At 39.5% G+C, this 18114-nt stretch overlaps 1 protein-coding gene across 1 annotated transcript; it reads right to left on the reverse strand.

Annotated features, from left to right (window-relative positions):
* Positions 1-9800: 9800 nt before the first annotated feature.
* Positions 9801-13993, reverse strand: plvapa (plasmalemma vesicle associated protein a). The gene is made up of 6 exons (XM_061798068.1): positions 13360-13993; positions 12763-12832; positions 11904-12634; positions 10728-11826; positions 10587-10647; positions 9801-10107 (listed from the first exon to the last, which is right to left on the reverse strand). The coding sequence occupies exons 1-6, from the start codon at positions 13753-13755 to the stop codon at positions 10074-10076; spliced, it is 2391 nt and encodes a 796-aa protein (XP_061654052.1). The 5' UTR covers positions 13756-13993; the 3' UTR covers positions 9801-10073.
* Positions 13994-18114: the final 4121 nt, after the last annotated feature.

The following is an 18114-nucleotide window of genomic DNA, read 5'->3' on the forward strand; positions in this document are numbered from 1 at the left end:
CTCTGGCCTTCCTGTGTGAAGCTTACATGTTCACCCTGTGCTTGTGCGCGTTTTCTCCAGTACATGCATGTTAGGTTGATTGAAAACTCCAAATTGTCCATAGGTGTGAATGTTTTTCTATACAGTATGTACCTTGCGATTGGCTGGTGACCAGTCCAGGGTGCATCTCGCCTCTCGCACAAAGTCAGCTGGGATAAGCTCCAGCTCACTTGCAACGCTAAAGAGGATAAGCGGTATAGAAAATGGAAATATCATTATGGAAATAGAGATAATATCAGACAGGGAAAAAAACAACATAAGTTGTGCATTGTAGACTGTCTCGATTACTCCATAACCTTAATATGCTTCTTCTTGAGCCACTCTTTTGTTGCCCTGGCAATACGATTTGGCTCGTTGTCAAGACCCATTCACAACCCATGTTAAGTGTTCTTGTAGCGAGGTAAGGAGATTTTCTTCTACGGTAAACAGCTCTCTTCATTGGCTCCTCAAAGTGGTAAAGTGGCCCTGTACCTGCAGATAAACATCCCCAAAATATAATGTTTCTACTTCCATGCTTCACTGTGGGGAAGGTGTTGTATGGGCCACACTTAAAAAAAAATTTCCATCCTCCAAACACGGTGGCTCGAGCTGGTGCCAAATAGCTCAACTTTGGTTTCGTCTGACCAACTTCTTCCTGCTAAATGAATTACTTCTTGTCATTGTCGTATTCATCAAATTGATCTTTTTTTATGAAGTTGCTATCGTAATATGGATTGCACTAGGGTTAACATTTATTGGTGTACTGCTAGTTTGCAAATTGTACCAAATTTGAACTGTAAAAGGTTGTGTAAATGGTAACGTCAATGAGTCACATCGGACACCAGAGGGCGCAAAAGAAGAAGCATTTAAGGCCAACAGGGAGTGGCTCGGCCTGCAATTACTATTACTGTCCTATTTCAAAATAAGAGAGCTGAATTGGTCCAGACACTTTATTAGCAACAAGGAAATGAATGAATGCTCTTGCATTGCATGACCTAATTGCTATGGAGACTGCCAACATACATGCTATACGTACTGTCTCCTGGGACTGCTGTGTCTGTCGGGTTGACGCAAACCCTCAGAAGTCAAACCTCATACTGTGGGTTTGGCTCTATTACGTGTCCTCAACATAGCAGGTGCTCAGTAGGCTTCTGCACAACCCTGCCTGTAGTGAAAGCTTCCTAGAAAGTGATGGATAATCAGTGACACAGATAAAAAAAAAAAAAGTAGGGTATTACAGGACTATACCAGCAACTTGGATAGTTGCAATAAATCACAGTAAAAATGTAAACTTCAGTAAAAGGTTTCTACATTATATATTCTGGCTTCAGAACATATAACCACGTTAGTAAGGCATCTTCACAATGAAATCTCCATAATAGCGAAATAATCATTCTAACCTTACATACATTTAAAAGAAAATTAAAAATAAAAAAAACCCTAACCATACTGTTCACATATATCCATCTTTTTTGTTTACGCGGAAGTGTCAACTTCAGATTAATAAAAAAATAAAAATAAAATAAAAATAAATGTAATCTCAATATGAGAAAAAAAGCACCTTCCGTGCAGTGTGACATATCAACGACAACTCTCCGACAGCGCACCTTGACGTATTAAAAGTACGTAAACATACCTCATGCAATCCAAGAATGGAGAGCCCAAAAACGTGTCCTGTAGTGTTGCCACTGATACGGCAAGATTTTATGGCAGTAGTCTGACGTAGTGCAATCGTGAAAAACCAAATTTGTCTTGTAGTCGGATCCAGGCACTAGACTTTTCATTTTGGCGTCCTAGGGCTATCGGAGGGCCAAATCGTTGGTTGAGGATCACACTACAAGAAGTTTTGTTGTTCCCGACAAAATATGTCAAACCCAATCTGGGAAATCACCCGTGATAGCTAATCGGGCCAATATCGGGGCTAAAATCCTGGAGTCTGATCTAGGCATAAATGATGAAACGACTAGCACTGAAATGAAAATGTTGATTGTAAATCTTTTACAATGTTGAGAAGGTATGCTTTATCCACAGCATAGGTTACGGCTGGGTTTTATTTTCTACATTTTTGCAATAAATTACATACATTAGTATTCAAGTAATTCTTCCATAAACTTTCTCATACAGCCACCTTGATTTTTATTTTCCTTTTTTGATTACAAACCATTTTTGTTGTAATGCGCAACATGAGTCCAAAATGGGGGTGGGAGGATGATTATTGTATTAAATCGTGTCATTTTAAATCATACTCGAGTATGATTTAAAATTGACATGACTATGAATGGATGTGCGAAAACTTGGAGGAATACATTATATTTATTAAAATAAATAGGAAATCAATAAAGTATGAAAGGAAAATAAGCTTATTGTAAATGATGAAAAGTACACTTAAAACATCAGTTAGTGTTGAGTCCACAAACATTTCTGCCCAACGTAGGTCTCAAACACATGACCCTGAGATTAAGAATTTCATGCTCTAACAACTCTGCTAGCCGGGCCATTGTATGTGTGCAACATGTACATATATATCTCACTTCCCATGAGCTACAAGTAAGCAAGTAATTCTTCAATTCACTTTCTCATACATCCTCATTGACGTTTTTTTTTTTCATTTTTTATTTTTTTTTGTTCTAATGTGCAACATGAGTCCAACATGAGCCATATGCATTTTCCATGTTATTTCATTTGGAGCTGAATGTTTCCAAGACAAAATATTAAATAGATGTGTTTGGCACCACTCACTACATTCTAAAATCATACCCAAGTATGATTTAAAATTGACATGACTATGAATGGATGTGCGAAAACTTGATAGAGGAATACATGATATTTTTTTAAATAAATAGGAGGTCAATAAAGTGTGAGATGAAAATAAGTTTCTTTCAAAAGATGAATAGTACACAAAAAACACCACAGCCAACATGGGGCTCGAGGTTAAGAGCCTCATACTCTAGAGCAGTGATTTCCAACCTTTATGGAGCCAAGGCACATCTTTTACAATTGAAAAATCTCACAGCACACCAACAAAATGTGGCTACATGTACTTCCATCTAATAGAAGAGCATTTATTTGTTCTGTCTTTCACGATGCCTCACTGGCATGAATAGATGAACAAAGATACATTATTTCTTGTAAATAAAAAATTTTTCGACCAATTATGTAAACTTTTATAATTTCCCACGGCACACCTGAAGAACGCTCACGGCACACTAATGTGCCCCGGCACACTGGTTGACAATTACTGCTCTAGAGAACCTCATGCAAAACTGCCATTATACATGAACAGTAAGTATGCCGTATCGCTAACCTATTGCATTTCATTAGCTACGAAGCTAGTAGCAAGCTAATCATGTAATTGGTCTTTCGACACTCATCGAAATGTATAATCCTGTCATGTCGGTGTGCGTTTTAAAGGTTAAAAAGACGTCAGATCTAACTATTTGTTGGTAATACTGTATGTGTACATTGTTAGTCATCCAGGTCACAGTAATCCGCAAAGGTTGAAGATAATTGGACTTTTGTCCGTTTGAAACGACTTGTACAAGACGTTTCACCTTTAATCCAAAAGGCTTCTTCAGTTCTAAAATTTTAGGTTTGGACTGCGGAGTCTCCTTATTTAGGCTTCGGTTGGTGTGTTCCTTTTTGTTGGTCTTTGTGGGAATGTAGTCTTTCATTTGAGCCTCGTTCGTGTGGCCAAGTGACATACTGTACTGTTCTATTAGTTGGTCACAACAAGCACTGGAGGTGCTAAAGATGCTAAAGTATAGCAGTGAACAATAAAGTCTATCCATCCATCCATTTTCTGAGCCGCTTGTCCTCACTAGGGTCGCGGGCGTGCTGGAGCCTATCCCAGCTGTCATCGGGCAGGAGGCGGGGTACACCCTGAACTGGTTCCCAGCCAATCGCAGGGCACATAGGAACAAACAACCATTCGCACTCACAGTCATGCCTACGGGCAATTTAGAGTCTCCAATTCATGCATGTTTTTGGGATGTGGGAGGAAACCGGAGTACCCGGAGAAAACCCACGCAGGCACGGGGAGAACATGCAAACTCCACACAGGCGGGGCCGGGGATTGAACCCGGGTCCTCAGAACTGTGAGGCTGACGCTCTAACCAGTCGGCCACCGTGCCGCCCAATAAAGTCTAATAATAATCATTTAAAAAAATTCTAACTGAAGACCAAATGGATTGCTTGAAATTAAATATGTCAGTTGCGGGCAAACTTTTATGCTCAAGGATCACATTTGATTTTTAAAATGAACACCTCTCGGACATCATAATAAAATAAAATTAAAATGTGTATGTAAAATAGGTCTTAATAGGCTAATTTGAACATAAAAGATAACATAAAACATATAGTTGACTCTCATTATTCATTGATAATATCAACCAATTATTTAATGCAATAGAAAAAAATAAAACAGAAATAGTATATTTTCATTTTGTTAATATTTTTTTGTATTTTATTTACTATTTACAACAAACCAGCGGCAAAGTGACAGACTGGTTAGCACATCTGCCTGCCAGTTCTGAGGACCGGAGTTCAAATCTGGCCTCGGTTGTGCTGAGTTAGCATGTTCTTCTCCTGCGTGGCCTTTCTCAGGATACTCCGGTTTCCTCCGACATCCCAAAAACATGCATGGTAGGTTGAAGACTCTAAATTGCCCGTGGGTGTGAATGTGACTGCGAATGGTTGTTTGTCCGTATGCGCCCTGTGATTGGCTGGTGACCTGTTCAGATTGTACCCCGCCTCTCGCCCAGTCAGCTAAGATAGGCGCCAGCACACCCGCGACGCTAGTGAGGATAAGCGGTATGGAAAATGGATGGATGGATTTACAATGAACCAATGTTTCAATGAGATAAATCAATAAATATGAAGAAACATTTTAATTAACCAATGTAAGAAACAAAATGGCTAAATTAATGCAACAAATGTTACATAGCCCCAGTAAAGGTTAAAAGACAAGTCACCTGACTTCCGAACTAATTTAGCCTTGCTTTTGATAAATAATTTAGATTTAAAGGTTTTTATTTTTTCAGATTTTTTTTCAGTTTCTGACCTGTTTTTCAGTTAGGATTCATAATTTACATTTGCCTCAAACTTGTCTAGGTCATGCTTCCTTCAAGGAGCATAGGTACTGGGAGCACTCTGACTCAACGTGTTCTACTCGCCACATTTCAATGATTGGTGGTTAAAAAAAAGAATCAATAACTGCAGGGGTGTCAATGATGCCCCACCTGTACGCCAGCTCGACTTCTTCCTTCTTCCAGCGCTCAAGAAACAACGTTGCCCACACAACATTGAGTGCAAACACCACACAGCATGTATCCTGACTGGTCTAAATAAAACAGAGGCATACAGATACTGTCTTTAAGTCCCTGTAAAATGAAAATAAATGTCTTCTAAATTTGACACACCATTGAAAAGAGTGTAAAGTGAAAAACCCTGTGAAACTTGAAAGATTAAAAAGGTCAAGGTCAATGACAGTGACATAAGAGGAAGCCCACTGCTCAGCGTTTATATTTCCCTTCCCAGCTCAATGGCTTTACCAGGCTAGGCCATGAGACCGAGAGACAGTGCAAGCAAAGAGGAAATGCAATTAGAATTCGCAGTAAAGGAGACCATTACCAAGCACAGACAAAAGAGGTCAGAGTCGTACAACCCCAGGTGAGGAAGGACGTTGTAATCATTAGCATCCATTCCCTTTCCTGTACCAGGAGGCCCTGGGAGGTGGTCAGCCAGGCTGCGACACAATGGACCCCTCAATGTTCGTCATGCCATCACTGCTGAGGGGCGACATCCCTTAGTCACAGCCGCAGACGAGTCAGACAAAGTTTTGAAATATTTACGTCCCTTTGACCCCTTTCGCAATATTTTTTGAGCTAAGGCACGTATTATCCTAAAAGATTGTCCTGAGGTCTGATGTGTGTTAAGAGTGGATTCGTCCCAATTTTAGGGTCCGAAACAGGTCGGGGCTGACGATCTTAAATTATGAACGTGTTCAATATTTACGACCAAAGCGCATCATGTGTGTGGGGAACGCCGACTTCTCCCGAGTCATGACGCAGACAATGGTGACGTGAAACAATGTAGCCAATTAAAGAAGCACCCAAGACTGACGAAAACGAAAGAGACCATAAATGAAAACAAAAATGTCTTACCCGATGTCGTTTTATGTAGAAAAAGTGGGTTCCCCAGGTGGCAAGAAGTATTTCCCAAAGCAGTCGTTCTTTTGAGAACATCGCCATTTTACAAGGGTCTCTGCTCCAGCAACCTTCAGCAACACTCAGGAAACATTGGCGCGTATCTGGAAGTGTTTCTTCTTTGGTTTTGTGAGATGACGTGTGAAAAACCTTTATGTGTACCAGGCCTTAGATTACATGCTTTGACTAGTCCCTTGATGAAAAAGAGAATATTCCCTCATCCATCATTTATTAATACAGTGGTGCCTTGAGGTATGAGTTTAATTTGTTCTGTGACCATGCGCCTAACTCAAAACTCAAATCATCTTTTTCCATTGAAATTAATGAAAATGCCGTTAATCTGCTCCAGCCTCCCCACCAAAAGAAACAAACCTCCAAACATTGTTATGTTTGTTTTTACAAAGGAAAAATAGCTCTCTATAATATTGTACTTTATAAAACAGGATTAACATAATTAACAGAATGTAAAGAATTAAACAGGTTGGGCATCAAGATTTAATGCTGCAATCCAATTCATTGTGCTGCTCCTTCTGGTTTGTCTGCCTTGGCTAATGGGAGTCAGTATAATACTGGATAGTCATGCAGACACAAAATAACTATAGCCTTCTTTTTCTAAACTACTGTGACTCACTCAGTAAGATGCTTTAATATTTGTCATTTTCCATAGAGGATAAAGAATACATGCTTGTGAGTATTGTTATATTACCTGTCTACATGTGCTGCTCCACCGTGTTCAAATACGCGTTGCTGTTAAACCAAAGCAAATTTAATTCTATAACACATAAAAGCGCTAAAATCACAAATATCAATGCCAACCGTTATCCGTCAGTGACATTTTGCATTGTTTGATAGCTTTAAGCCAAGCAGACTTTCTTAAGGCAAAGCTATATTGTTTTGAATACACATAATTTTCTTTGTTAAATGTTTAGTGTGAAAGTTTTTTTAAAAAAATAAAGTATAGTATTATAGATTGTGGGCGGCACAGTGAACAACTGGTTAGCACATCTGGCTCACAGTTTTGAGGTCCCGGGTTCAACTCTGGCCTCCCTGTGTGAAGTTTGCATGTTCTCCCCGTGGCTATGTGTTTTTTTTTCGGGTACTCCGGTTTCCTCCCACATTCCAAAAATATGCATGGTAGGTTGTGATTGAAGACTCTAAATTGTTTGCAGGTGTGAATATTTGTATGAATGGTTGTTTGTCTATATGTGCCGTGATTGGCTGGTGACCAGTCCAGGGTGTACCCCGCCACTTGCCCGAAGTCACCTGAGGTAGGCGCCAGCACAGCCGTGACCCTAGTGAGGATAAGCAGTTCAGAAAATGGATGGATTATAGAGTGCTATTTTCCTTATTAAAAAACATATTACACATTTTTTTGCTGTATTTTTTGGGGGGAGGCTGCAACAGATCAATGGCATTTCCATTCATTTCATTGGGGAAATTCATTTGAGTTACGAGCGTGGTCACGGAATGACTTAAACTTGTCATAAACCACTGCATTTCTCTGAGTTTCCTGTGTATTTTCTTGCCATTAAGCAAGTGAAGAAGTCTTTAATTTACTGTACATAAACGTTAAACTGATGTCACGATTTGAACACAAGTAACACTTAAACAGTTAATTTTGATATTTTAAAGCCTTCCGGACTGTAGGTGTCAAGCCACAGGGGAACAAATGGCACATTGCGTGAAAGCTGTATTTCAACCCCACATTATGAGGAAACATGTTTGTTGGTTACAGGAAAACCTTGAAAATTATCCAATATAACGACCCCCCCCCCCAATAAAATAAGTCCATTGAGTTAAAGTCCTTCCATAACATTAGTCAATGTGTTATTGAAGAAGAGGAATGACTACTGAGATGAGCTGGCAATGCAGGAAAATGTTTTGAGATAAGAGTGAATCATGTTTGCACAGACTAGTGCACAAACATGATTTTCATTCAGACTGTCTTGGTTAGTGAAATAAACTAATTCCCTAAAGTAGCCACAACTTTTAATATCATGACAGGTGGCGCCCGGACTTGGCTCTCTACAGTCTATATGTGGAAAATTACTTGATATTATACAAAGGAAATCCTTTCGACGAGAGCTCTTCATTCAGTCGCATCCAAGCATTAATTGGCACTACAATACAAGACAATACACACTGGGATTTACAGAAGGCTCCAAACATCCTCTCACAGTAGAACGGACAGGATGTTTATGGGTTCCTATAGTGATGTTTTGCTTGTCTGTGGAAATCGAAGTGAATACAGATCATTAATTTCATTTGACTGTGTCATTATGTGCTGCAAATGTGATGATTCTCAAGCAACAGTAGTGATACAATATTTTATTCATGAAAGGTCATGGTACTCATTTGATGGTCATGGTTAGCCTATTAGCATAATTGCCAGAGTCATTTCTAAATGTTTCGGAAAACAAGAAGAAAAAAAAAATCAGCAAATAAGAAGAGTCCAGTTTGTCTATTCAATCTTTGCACATTACCATGACCTGGATGACTAAGAATTTACACAGACAAAGAAAAAAAAATTTTTTTTAGCAATCATATTGGTACTTTGTATTGATATTGTGACAGTAAATTAAAAAGGATTTGGGATTATTGAATTATGCTATCAGGCTAACGGAATTTAGCTGCACCAGTGAACATTGGCTAGATTGATGTATTTGGATTTTAAATAGTGGCGTTTCATGTTCCTTGTTATAGATTTGTTCTTTACATTTTGGCAGAAAATCTGTACCCAACTAGCATCCCCCCACCACCCACCCCCACACAGAGGATTACCGCCAATTTCTTTTCACCAATCTCTTCTTAACAAATTGTACAATATTTACTATTCAGTATTTTCCAAGACTTCTGAATGGAAATGATAGATGATTTATTGGTAACAAAAAAAAAAAAAATAATAATTACATTTAAGGGCAGTTGTATATATCGTTAGCCGCAGTAGCATAATCGCCTCAGTTATTTTCCACATACTGTCAAAATATCATTAAAAAACAGCATTGATTCTGAGATGATTCTGATTCTGATTGTGCTTGCTGAAATGTTTTTTTCTTTGTGTGTGTAGATTCTCAACCATCCAGGTCATGATAATCTGGAAAAAAAAATATATATATATATATATAATTAGCCTAATAGCATAGTTGCCTAAGTCATATTTGAATGTTAAATGCAAATGATAAAGTCATTTTTTTCAGCAACAGTTGGGATGTTTTATTATGAAAGGTCATGACACTAATTTGATTAAAATATAGCCAACCCTGTGACCATTTGCTTGATATATTTGGATTTTGTTTATCTAATGGATTTCCATGTTCTTTTTACAGTCAAGTACAGGGTCTTGTTTTCATTAATATTAGTGGCGGTTACTCCCATCTGCTGACAGGTGAATGTAAACATGGTGGATGGATTTCATCACGGTGCCAGTAAATCTGGTCTTCAACTGGGGGGCAAATAAAGTGTTGTTTGGAGATCATTACGGACACAATAGACGAGGCACACAGGGACAAACAGTTACTTCCGGGTGGGAATGGACTAATATCTCAAGTACATTTGTTTATTAAAAAGAGACAGACACAATTGAACAAAGACTTCTGTATTTGCAAGTTTAAAAATACCACATGTGCTTGTTCTCACAATTGTACACACTTAGAGATACATGTGATTAAAATACAGATTTCAAATTCTGTATAAAAAAGTGCTTAAGTTTGTATATTCTTTTGAATGTGCATATTGTAGTATTCAACATCTTGAAGAGAGCATATTATAAAACACATATAAAGAAAGCCATGGGGAACTTTATGGGCTGGCATTGATAAATCCCTCTCAGTTTTCATTTTTCCTTACGATGGACTAACCCAACATTCTGGACAGCTCTTGTCTCTCTCTGAAAAGACACAGTGAGTAATTGGATGCAGGTTATTGTTGTGTGATGGAAATACATTCAAGTTTAATGATTAAACAGATCTATTGCGACACTTGAAAAAAATAAGATATTTTAAGCAACAAAAAATGATATTTTTTTTAATTTAAATTGATTGTTGTACAGGTTATAGGCCACATTCATGGTGGAAAAAGATTTGTAATTATTTAACTTGGTCTCATATATTTATATCACCAAAACCTGACATTCAAACAGGGGGTGTAGATTATTTTTATATCCACTTATTGCATTGGCTGTGAAATATAAAAGTTATAAAACAAATTATTATCGCAGTAGGAGTAATGAGATTAGATCTTTCCAAATACACTACTTATCTATAGTTTTGGTGCCTTTTTTTAAATGTCTGAATACTGTATATCTCAAGTACACTAAAACACTCAAGAGCTCAACTACAAGCGACAGCTTTAGTACTTCATACTCACTCATAGGAGTAAGAGGGGTTGATGATACGTTGCAGCTCTTCAAGGTGCTGAGCAATGGGGACTGTTTACACAGAAAAAAATACATTCATCAGTCAATATGCACTGACACAACATTGTAAGCAATGCAGCATTTTTTCTTACGTGATCCAACTCCCAGACCACCGGTCCGTCCTGTTCCAAGTGAAGATCCACTTGATGTTCCTCTTCCTGTTCCACTTCCTGGCTTACTTTGTCCCGTGTTACTGTTGCTTGACGCAAGCCCCAACCGGGAAAATACAGAACTCAATGACCCACTTGACCCAAGACCAGAGCTTATAAGACTTGATGTTGGTTTATTATTTGATCCAGTTGAGCCAAGACTCGAAGTGCCCAAACCACTTGATCCTAATTTATTTAATCCTGACCCAGTTGACCCAAGGCTCGAAGAGCCCAATCCCGTTGACCCTGGTTTGGTTAATCCTGTCCCAGTTGAGCCAAGACTTGAGGAGCCTAACCCATTTGAACCTAATTTATTTATTCCTGACCTATTTGAGCCGAGACTTGAGGAGCCTAACCCATTTGAACCTAATTTGTTTATTCCTGACCCAGCTGAGCCAAGACCAGAGGAACCTAAACCTGTTGAGCCTGGTTTATTTATTCCTGACCCAGCTGTGCCAAGACCAGAGGAACCTAACCCTGTTGAGCCTGGTTTGTTTAATCCAGGCCCAGTTGAGCCAAGACCAGAGGAACCTAAACCCGTTGAGCCTAGTTTATTTATTCCTGACCCAGCTGAGCCAAGACCAGAGGAACCTAAACCTGTTGAGCCTGGTTTATTTATTCCTGACCCAGCTGAGCCAAGACCAGAGGAACCTAACCTTGTTGAGCCTAGTTTGTTTAATCCTGGCCCAGTTGAACCAAGACTCGAAGAGCCCACCCCCGTTGATCCTAGTTTGTTTAATCCTGACCCAGTTGAACTGACACTTGAGGAGCCCAACCCAGTTGAACCCTGTTTGTTTAATCCTAAACCAGTTGAACTGACACTTGAGGAGCCCAACCCAGTTGATCCAAACCTATTTAATCCTGAGCCAGTTGAACCAAGATTTGGATTTAACCCAGTTGACCCAAACGTTGATGAGCCCAACCCAGTTAATCCTGGTTTGCCTGATCCTAAAGCGGGTGAATTGAAGTTTGAGCTAAAACCATCAGAACCTCCCCTCCCAAACTGTCCCATGCCAGGTCCTGGTAAGCCACCAAATCCAGTCTGAAATAAAATGAAAGTAATGTAACATATGGAAAAACCAACAAATGTTACACACATACACACACACACAAATATACCTTAGGCATGCAGGAAATGGTGAGCTGCCTGAGTTGCTCTGTGAGGTGTTGTACTTCTTTATTTTTGTATTTGACGCTGTTTTCCAGGACTTCAATATCTCCGCTGAACCTGTTTTTCTCCAAAAGAAGCCTCTCATAGTCGTTGTCATGTTTCAGCTGAAGCTTCTCTAGGGTTTGTCTGTGCTCTATGATCAGACCCGAGCGGTTTTGACTGCATACACGGTAGTCATCAGACCGTCGCAGGTTCTCAGCCTTCAAGCGGCTGTTCTGAGACTGGATCTCAGACATATGATCACCTACATTATTCAGGTAGCTCTGGAACCTGTCCTCCACCTCTCGAGACAAACTGGTGCAGTTGATGCGGATCTGCTCCAAGTGATCTCTCTGTTTCTCACAGGTGAGCTGGAAGGCAATGTGGGCCGGGAAGAGGGATTCAATCTTCAGTAGAAAAGCTCTTGAGACATTGGAGACACCACTCAAGGACTGAACAAAGTCTTCTTTGCATCTTTGTCTGCAAAACTCAATCTCCTTTAGATGAACGGCCTTGTCTCTTCTTAGACGGATGGCTTCCAGGTTAAAGTTGTCCCTGTCTTTGGTAATCTGGTCGATTTCCATTCTCATCTTCTGTGTTGTTTGCGTAAAGTTGGATTCCACAAGTTCAAGTCTAGCAGTCACCCGCTCCATCTGCAGCCCACAGTTATCACCTCCAATCTGAGACACTGTTCGCAGTACTTTAAATAAAGAGGAAGACACATTTTAGCAAACTTCATAGAGTACATCAGAAGTTAAATTAAACAAAGATGCACGTTACATATTTATAAAGTGATTTTTGGTTTCCACTAAAAAAAATTCTACTTACGAGGTTGTGGGCAGTTTGGAGGAAAACGCTCCTGGTTCCTGCACATCATCAGTTCAATATTTGTCTGTTGCTGTTCATGTTATGGTAAACAAAACATAAATAAATGAATAAAACATAAAAAAATAATTGACATTGAGTTACCATTAGCTGTCTGCCTATGACATTCTTGACTGGGAAAATATAATTGTGGTTTATTAGAATTAAACATCCTGTTTAGAATATGTAACAATACAAATAATACAAAAAAAGTCTATATTTTGATTGTGTATTGTAAATCAAATTTTCTTTATTGTGGTTTATGGTGATTAGGGAGCTAAAGCTGAACAAAATATTAGAAAGGTAGGTATTTAGGTATGTTGTAGTGCACTTCTACACCACTGGAAACAATAACCATATTACAATGCATATTATTAAATCAACAACTCTCTGACAACAAAACCAAGAATATTAACTCTGTAAAGGCATATTTTTGCCTACATTTTTACATGAATATAGATGACAGAAATATAGCGGTCACATTGATATTTTTCTTTTAATTTTTATTACATTTTTTCTTAAATTTGCTCACGTCAAAACATTTGCTCTTTAATTCCTCACCAGTCTCTTGTCCAGGTCTTGAATAAACATCACAGACATGTTTGACAAGCGTCGAATTCTCAGCAGGTCCCAGCCGTTGCGGGTCTTCTCAGTTAGGGTGACGTTGAGTAGTGTTGTCAGGTTCCTCCTCTGCTGCCTGAGGGCGACGTTCTCAATGGAGAGCCGACTGAAGCTCTCCTCCAAGTCCTGTATGCGTGTTGTTGAAGCAGAGTCCTGCGTCTTGCCATAGACCAAGAAGAGAACCAGGCTCACTATGATGAGTGACTGAATCAGTGAGGAGAAGAAGAAGATGATCCTCATGTAGTAGCCACAGCTTTTGCCCTTTGACCGATACTGCATCTTCTTTTGAGCCTGCCGGTTGGCTTTGGACACCTGGGAGTAGCCGCTGCTATACATCACTGCTGGTGGACCAAAGAAGGTCGGAGAGAAAGAAGCACAAGTTCCTCCTAAGCACTCTGCAATCCAGATAACATGAGGGCATATGAGGGCAGCTTGGAGGCTACGTCCACATATTGTAGGGCCGGTGCCCGTTTGTCTGACAAAGCCCCAAACACTACAAAAGTGGACCAGACGTTTCCTTTGTATGGTGATGAAAACATGAGAATCGATCAGATTGTGGGTGAGGTGGAAACATGGATAGGAATTTATAAACTGCTTTGGCCACACACTTCCCATGATGGGAAGTTAGTTTTTCAGACCCCTCCCATCATCACTCTCAACCTCCTGCACAGGGTGGCCCATCTTTCTGGGATGTCACATGTGGCCTCTATGCATTCATGTACAGTATGCATAGTGGTAACGTGTTGTTCAATTTATTTATTTATTTTTTTTTAAAATCACAAACCAATGTCTTCGGGCTTTTGATTTATTTGAATTAATCATACAGTATTTGCTTCAAATGACTAAAGATTTGTATCGTGCAAACTGGTATTAAAGTTGACATTCCACAGAAAACACCTTCGGTTTCTTATCTCTTCATAAAGCCATCCAACTCACTGTGCGAAACATGCCCTAATCCATGTGCCAAAAACATTTTTATGGGATCATGAACAGTGTTTTCCGGTGCACAGCCGCCGGGAGGACAATGGTTCATGTTGTTCTCTATGGGAGGCTCTTTGATGCATTGAGTCTCAGTCCAACATGATGACGTGGGTAAGCTGCCCTCTGTCTCACAGGACGCGTGCACACACACAAATTCAAAATGAGAAGTAAGAGGTTGACAGTAGCAGTCACCACTTTTTTTCCTGCCAGGCATTGTTGATGTACCAGGCCTCATCTTGACAGGAAGCAGTAAGTCATAGAGATGTTGATGGCCAAACATTTCTAATGTCCTAGTTTGTGGATAGAAAGGCGCCAACAAACGCAGGATATTAGAGAAAATGCAAGACATAAACATTGTGGAGAAATTGAATTTGAAGTGGGTTGTTTTTTATTCTCCTGTGAAAACACCAGGACGGAAGATGTGAAGTGCAACATTCCTCCCTTTTTAAGATCTATTCATGGATGGTTGGCTGATACAGTGTAAATTACTTTGAAAGACTTGCAGTGGTTCTTCCCCTGTGTATATTACAGTATATAAGAGATTAACAGGTTTTTGTTGATTTGTTATTGTATCTTTCCATAAATCAACACCAAGACATTTATTTAAACCAGAAGTTAATTGGTGAGTCCTTATTAAATATTGTAGTTTAAAAGAAACCAATAGAATAATTTTAGGTTTCAAGTGGGGGAGTGGGGTTGAAGTGTTTATTTGTAAGTCATACAAGGTAGACAGTAACTACTTAATAATTATATGTAATTAATTAAATTAGGACGGCACGTTGAGCAACTGGTTAGCACATCTGCCTCACAGTTCTGAGGACCATGGTTCAAATTCGGCCTCGACTGTTTGGAGTTTTCATGTTCTCCCGTGTCTGTGTGGGTTTTCTCCGGGTACTCCAGTTTCCTGCCACATCCCAAAATATGCATGGTAGGTTGATTGAAGAATCTAAATTGCCCGTAGGTGTGAATGTGAGTGCGAATGGTTGTTTGTTTAAATGTGCCCTGCGATTGGCTGGCGACCATTTCAGGGTGTACCCCGCCTCTTGCCCTAAGATAGCTGGGATAGGCTCCAGCACGCCGCGACCCTCGTGAGGATAAGGATATTAGTATAAATTTATACTAATAAATTTATACTAATAAATTTAGTATATCTACACACATCCTCCTCAGTTTTTGGTTATCGCATTGACATTTTTCATTCAAATACAGGTATTTACAGTAAGTATGACTTAGTGTTAGTGATGAGACGTTACGTTGCCAGCATAGGAACCAAACCTTAAACCGAGGACCCCCAGTACTTTGTTTGAAGGGATACTGCACTAATATTAAACCCTTTAGACAAGTGTTATACAATATCGATAAATGGAATGCATTTACCAGGAATAATTCATGCTGATAAGATGCGAAAACACATACTGTAGTCATATGCCTATATACTTAGATAATGTGTAGTCAGTGTTCCTGCCTGCAATTTTCATTTTGTTCAATTCAATAGATATTGTGTAATTCAAAATATTACGATTATATTGTTAACGTAGCCGTATTTATAACAGAACTGTCTGATGGGCTCAAGTGCATTATATTGATTTGTTTGTTCTTCCACTAAGTCTTCTGAATCAAACTGTACCAGAGAATGGTAATGACAGCCAAGTACAACGATGCAGTCATCTCCGCACTGCCACTCAGTGGAGAAGTCAGACAATTACAGTTGGACAAAAGCATATGCAAGGCCCACATAAAACAGAACCGTGTGGGTGGGGTAATTTTGGGGGGGGAGACTATTAATAATAGAGAAAACAATAAATCTAATATATGCTAATGATGAAAATGTATTATATCTTGGTCCATCATTTTCATGGCTAGATCATTAAACAATTTACATTTTCTCATAAATTGTTACACAAACAGCAATGCTATTATACTCACACCACTCTCCATAATAAATTTTAAAAGCAATGACAACAAAGCTGCGTGTGTCACTATGTTGGGATCACATGGTTTCCCTCCATTAGGTCTGGCTAATTGTTAACTTGCTCTGAAAGCTCTGGTTATTCATATCACAGACACATGCTGCATCATGTGACTGGCCTGAAGAAAGAGCTCTCTGTACTGTGCAAGATAGGGAGAGGGAGCAGGAGTGCAGGGAAAGTGATAAATACTTCCCATGCCTCTCTGTTGGCACCCCAAATAAACAAAAGAGTGTTAAACAGCTTAATGTGCACAAACAGAGTGTGAACATTTTGTTCATCTGCTGACTTTGGCTCATTAACACGAAGCTGCTTCAAAATAGATTCATAAATCACTCATTTAAAATAAGACAACGTGACCAACATTTTTAGAAACTAAAACTTGCGAAGTCGAACCATCTTTATTCTGTGATGTCAGCATATCGTGCAAAGTGTTACTGTCAACATTGCCTAAAGCAGGGTACACACATACGAATTGTTAACATTTAAGATTTTTAAAATGAGAGAAAATCGGTAAGTTTGTGCTTATTGTTTTTATAGTGTGTGGTGCACTCGAGGTGACAAACACAGGACAGCACACCCTACACATAATATCTCCACTGATAATCGCAAGTCTCTTCCCCCAAACCATAAATCTGTTGTCGTAAAAAGGCTGACCTGTGAAAGGCAGCATGGTGCCACATGGCATCCAAACTGCTGAAAATTTCTAAAAACAGCGGTAAAAGAAATAGAAGCAGCTCGGCTAGCTTTTATCTTATCTGGTACATTGTGGTTGTCCTTGTCATTTTATTGTGGTACAACCACTTAATCCAACGAGTTGCTCCTCTATATGCGACAAGCAACAGCAGAAGCTTCAGGTCGCTTCCAAATTGACTGTTGTTCTGTTTCATATCAGAATCAGAAAGTACGTGGCTCGGCCAAACTCTGTCTTGACCACGCATGTAAGGATTTGCGATTGTAGATATTGAGCATACAATCAGTAAGCCGGATTTGTTTCCAGTGAAGGTTGGACTCCACCAAGGCTACCCTTTGTCACCAATTCTGTTCATAACCTTTATGGACAGAATTTTTAGGCGCAGCCAAGGGGTCCAGTTTGCTGGCTTTAGTCTTAGGCCTGCATCTTTGCTTTTTGCAGATGATGCGGGTCTATTGGCTCTCGCTGAAGCGTTCACAGCCGAGTGTGAAATGGTTGGGATGAAAAGAAGTACCTCCAAATCTGACGCCATGGTTCTCGTTGGAAAAGGGTGGAGTTCCTTCTCCAGGTTGGGGATGAGGTCCTACCCCAAGCGGAGGGGTTCAACAATTTTGGGGTTTAGTTCACAGGAAGAATGGAGCCTAATAACTACAGGCAGACTGGTGCAGCGCCTGCAGCAGGGTTCTCAATAGTTTTCAATTTTTCCTTATCCAGTAGTTTAGTTTTTATTTCATTTTGACTATTGTTTTGTATATATAGTTTGTTTTAATAAGAGCGGGTTAAGTTTGTTAGTTTTCATTTTTTTTAAAGGCTTGGTTTTAGTTTTTATTTGTATGATTTATGTTTGTTTTATTTGTATTTATCAGGTACGAGATTAAAAAAAGGTCAAAATAAGTAGTGTGTACTAAAAACTCAACAAACGATAGCATTTTAAAACAGAGTAGAGCGACTGCTACTCTCCACCAAGACCAGTCAGATGAGTTGGCTCGGACATCTGGTGAGGATGTCCCCTCCCTGGTGAGGTGTTCCGGGAAAGTCCCACCGGGAGGAGGC

Source organism: Phyllopteryx taeniolatus, chromosome 14 (genome assembly GCF_024500385.1).
Source record: "Phyllopteryx taeniolatus isolate TA_2022b chromosome 14, UOR_Ptae_1.2, whole genome shotgun sequence".
In the NCBI taxonomy this organism is placed as follows: Eukaryota; Metazoa; Chordata; class Actinopteri; order Syngnathiformes; family Syngnathidae; genus Phyllopteryx; species Phyllopteryx taeniolatus.